Source organism: Arachis stenosperma, chromosome 7, assembly GCF_014773155.1.
Source record: "Arachis stenosperma cultivar V10309 chromosome 7, arast.V10309.gnm1.PFL2, whole genome shotgun sequence".
In the NCBI taxonomy this organism is placed as follows: domain Eukaryota; kingdom Viridiplantae; phylum Streptophyta; class Magnoliopsida; order Fabales; family Fabaceae; genus Arachis; species Arachis stenosperma.
Window position 1 is genome coordinate 51,049,033 of NC_080383.1, and position 3,736 is coordinate 51,052,768.

At 27.5% G+C, this 3,736-nt stretch overlaps 1 protein-coding gene across 1 annotated transcript; it reads left to right on the top strand.

The window, feature by feature from the left end:
- Nucleotides 1-1,094: 1,094 nt before the first annotated feature.
- Nucleotides 1,095-3,420, top strand: LOC130941913 (transcription factor MYB8). The gene is made up of 3 exons (XM_057870553.1): nucleotides 1,095-1,270; nucleotides 1,892-2,021; nucleotides 2,548-3,420. The coding sequence occupies exons 1-3, from the start codon at nucleotides 1,141-1,143 to the stop codon at nucleotides 3,302-3,304; spliced, it is 1,017 nt and encodes a 338-aa protein (XP_057726536.1). The 5' UTR covers nucleotides 1,095-1,140; the 3' UTR covers nucleotides 3,305-3,420.
- The last annotated feature ends 316 nt before the right edge of the window (nucleotides 3,421-3,736 follow it).

Sequence of the window (3,736 nt, forward strand, 5' to 3'; positions counted from 1 at the left end):
TATATATGGCTTCGATGAAAAATAGAAATATAAGAACATGCAGGTTAATTACATACTTGCTTGTACAAAAAATAACTATCCTTATACTTATAAGGAGACATATCAACTTTGCGAAGGAATCAACACCCAAAATAGCTTATATTATTGCTTCTTTTAAGGTTTACTGTTGCGTTTGCTTTTAATAGAAAGAAATATTATTTATGTTTTTCCATTGAGTAGTTTATTTTATTCACAAAAACCCCATTCTTATATCTTTTATTCTGAGCAAGGGATCCCACCATTTTAATAAAATTCTTAAACAAACTAGACAAATTAGAGAAGAAAATACCCTCATGATTATTAAGTTACCGTTCTCTTCCTTCCACACAAAAAAATAAATAATGTTAAAACCCAAGTGTTTTTTTTTTTCTATTGGCTTAAATTTTTTAGTAAAATAGTTTAATTTCATAATGAATATCGAAGCTTTTATGATAAAAAAAATTTAGAATTTAATCTTTATTATTATTTAAAAAAAACAAATAAATAAATAAAATGACTTGTACAAATATTTATACAAATTTAAAAGAGATTTTTATGTGAAAGAATATGTTAAAAGATATAATTATTTATGAAGATACTAAAAAATAATTACATATGTCTCTTTCTATAGTTTAAATTCCAAAAATAATTGAATGGGAAAGTATAGAGAGCTAATGGCTTAAACGTACAATGCGTACAATGGAGATTTAAGAAGTATATTAGAGATATAATCATTAGTGTTAAATTGTCCTATCAGGTTACGCTTTTGGGATGAATGGTTTTATGACATGAGATGTTTATTATGAATTATCTTTAAAAAAAAAAGGTAAAAACGTGTTATTAATTACTTATAAAAATTGAAAGTCTTAGCACACACTTTATGTGTTGCAATTTGGACAAATGATAGAGAGAATCCATTGCATATAGTACTTGTCATGCACTCTATAGTAACCATCATCATTATTTCTCTCACTCATGATCCAACAGCGTGGGACCCATTTTGTATTATGTCACTTAACAAAGGTTAGCATTTATAAATGGAGTGCCTCCAAATTCAAATGCTGGTATCAATTCACTCTTGAGAGCATTAGTGCTGGTTTTGGAAGAGAGAGAGAAAGAGAAATGGGGCACCGTTGCTGCACCAAACAGAAGATCAAAAGAGGGTTGTGGTCTCCTGAAGAAGATGAGAAGCTTCTCAGATATATCACAACTCATGGCCACAAAAGTTGGAGTTCTGTCCCTAAATTTGCAGGCATTTCATTCTCTCTTCCCTATATATATATATATAAGCATAAACAATTAAATTCAGGGTAAATGTTGGAAAAAATTTTTAGTAAAGAGTAAAGTTGAGTAAAGGATAAACATTTTCGCTAATAAATTTTTTTAGTGAGCTTCTCTGTCATAGGAGTAATTTTTATTTTTTATTAAAAGATGCAATAGGAATTTGGGTTTTGGAAGAAAAAGCAGTAGAATAAAAAGTTTTATATATACTAAGTTGATATATGTATACACTTTTTATCATTAGATAACAAATGAAATTTACATGAACTAAATTTTATGTGTCCTTTAGTAATAAAAATATTTGTATCAAGAAAAATTTTTTTCAAGGGTTAACAATTTTAATTTATATTGATTAGTATTTTTATTTATGAGGTCAATATTTTTAGTTCAGCAATGCAACACTATATTTTTAATTAATATTTTTAAATATTATTAACTAATCGTTGAATAAAAATAATAAAATATATTATATCTATAATATTTTTCTTGTGTTAATTTAGTGTATGAGACAAAAAATATATAGAAGTCTAGTACAAATCAAATTAGAGATAATATGAGGGCTGTGTGTGTGTTTTTCTATTTTTTGGGGCAGGATTGCAAAGATGCGGAAAGAGTTGCAGATTGAGATGGATAAATTACCTGAGGCCAGATCTGAAGAGGGGCTCCTTCACTTTAGAGGAAGAGCAGATCATAATTGACATTCATAGAATTCTCGGAAACAGGTAATAAAGGCTAAACTTAGAAACTTAGAAGCACACAAACAAAATGCCACAATAGTAAAAGGGACTACCCGACAATATCTAAAATTATATAGATCAGAAAAGAGAAATATTTCTAACTTTTTAATGAGATTATTGTCAATTATTTTTTAATATCATTTTCTCACAAGTAATTTTTATACACGTTGAATAATCGGTGTTGATTTAAGATATGTATTAAATCTAAGAACTAAAAAAATTAAATAAAAGTTCGTGAAAATTTATTTAACTATTGCTGCTTAGGTTAGGTATGTAAATATTTGCAAATGTACTCATCAGGTATGCAATTAAATAAATCATTAAAGTTTAAAATTAAGATTTAGAATTCTAAACTAAAAAAAATGGTTAATATTGACAGAAAAATAATTAATTTTCGAGTTAAATTTTTTATACATATCGTTTGAATTTTTTTTATAAATTTAATATCAATATATTATTAATATAAAATAATTTTATACATATATTCAATTGCATAATATTAAATATGCAGATGGGCTCAAATAGCGAAGCACCTACCTGGTAGAACAGACAATGAGGTCAAGAATTTCTGGAACTCTTGCATTAAAAAGAAGCTCATATCTCAAGGCCTAGATCCACAAACACACACTCTTCTCTCTTCTCACAGGAGAATTACAACCTCATCATCATCAAACTTCTCTAACAATAATAATGATTCCTTTCTCATTATTACTTCAAATATGCCAAACAGTGCTAATAATAATGCTCCCATTATTGAAACTAGCCAAGGCCTTTCTTCTTCTTCTTCACTACCTACCAATAATCAGGCTCAACCAAGTGTTGTTCAAGCACCGTCTAGCATTGTTACCTCATCGGATTTTTGTTATGAACCATCAAGAATAATAGAGAATAATAATAGTAATAATAGTAATGTCTCCAATATTATTTGTTCTCATAATTATTCACGCATGAATAATAGTATCCCATCTAAGAATAGCTTATTATGGAATTCAAGGACTGATCATGATGCTGAAGATTTCAGAGTTCAGACATTGGAAGAAGGGCAAGGAATGCAACATTCACTACATGCTGCTGCTGATGATGATGATGACGAGATCAGAGAAGCTAATAATATCATTGAGATGAATACTAATGCTTCTTTGGAGGGCTCCAATAATGATAATAACAATAATAATAATTTTGACTTTGGGTTGCTGGAAAGTGTACTTAACTCTGAATTCATGTCTCATGATATCAACTATATGGATGAACTTGCATGGAACTTTTAGACCATGCTTCATTTATCGTGTAAATGTATTTTATATACCATTAGATAGAGTTCGTTCCGACATAACAGAAGTAATATATGCATGTATATTAGATTTCTTTCATAAATTACATAATAGTTTACCGATTACAAATTCTTAAGATATTTTCGATCTTCAAGACAAATCTAAGTATCTGTTCCAGACTTCCAGTATAAACCATCTCACTTTACTAGCTAACAAACTCTTATCACTATTAGATACTTCACTATTACATGACTTTTATTAATATTTAAAAATTGTATGTTATTAAAATATTAAAATATTATCTATGTATATTAATAATATTTTAATAAAAGTTAAACATATTCTGTGTTACTAAAAATTTTACTAACATTTTTTTTTAATTTAATAAAATTTAGTAAAAATGTTGAGGTTAACCTTTTTTTAAAACAC

Coding starts and splice junctions, on each gene's coding strand:
- LOC130941913 (XM_057870553.1), top strand. CDS start 1,141: ATGGGGCACCGTTGCTGCACCAAACAGAAGATCAAAAGAGGGTTGTGG. Junction 1,271..1,891: donor TTCTGTCCCTAAATTTGCAG/GCATTTCATTCT, acceptor TTTTTGGGGCAG/GATTGCAAAGATGCGGAAAG. Junction 2,022..2,547: donor CATAGAATTCTCGGAAACAG/GTAATAAAGGCT, acceptor TTAAATATGCAG/ATGGGCTCAAATAGCGAAGC.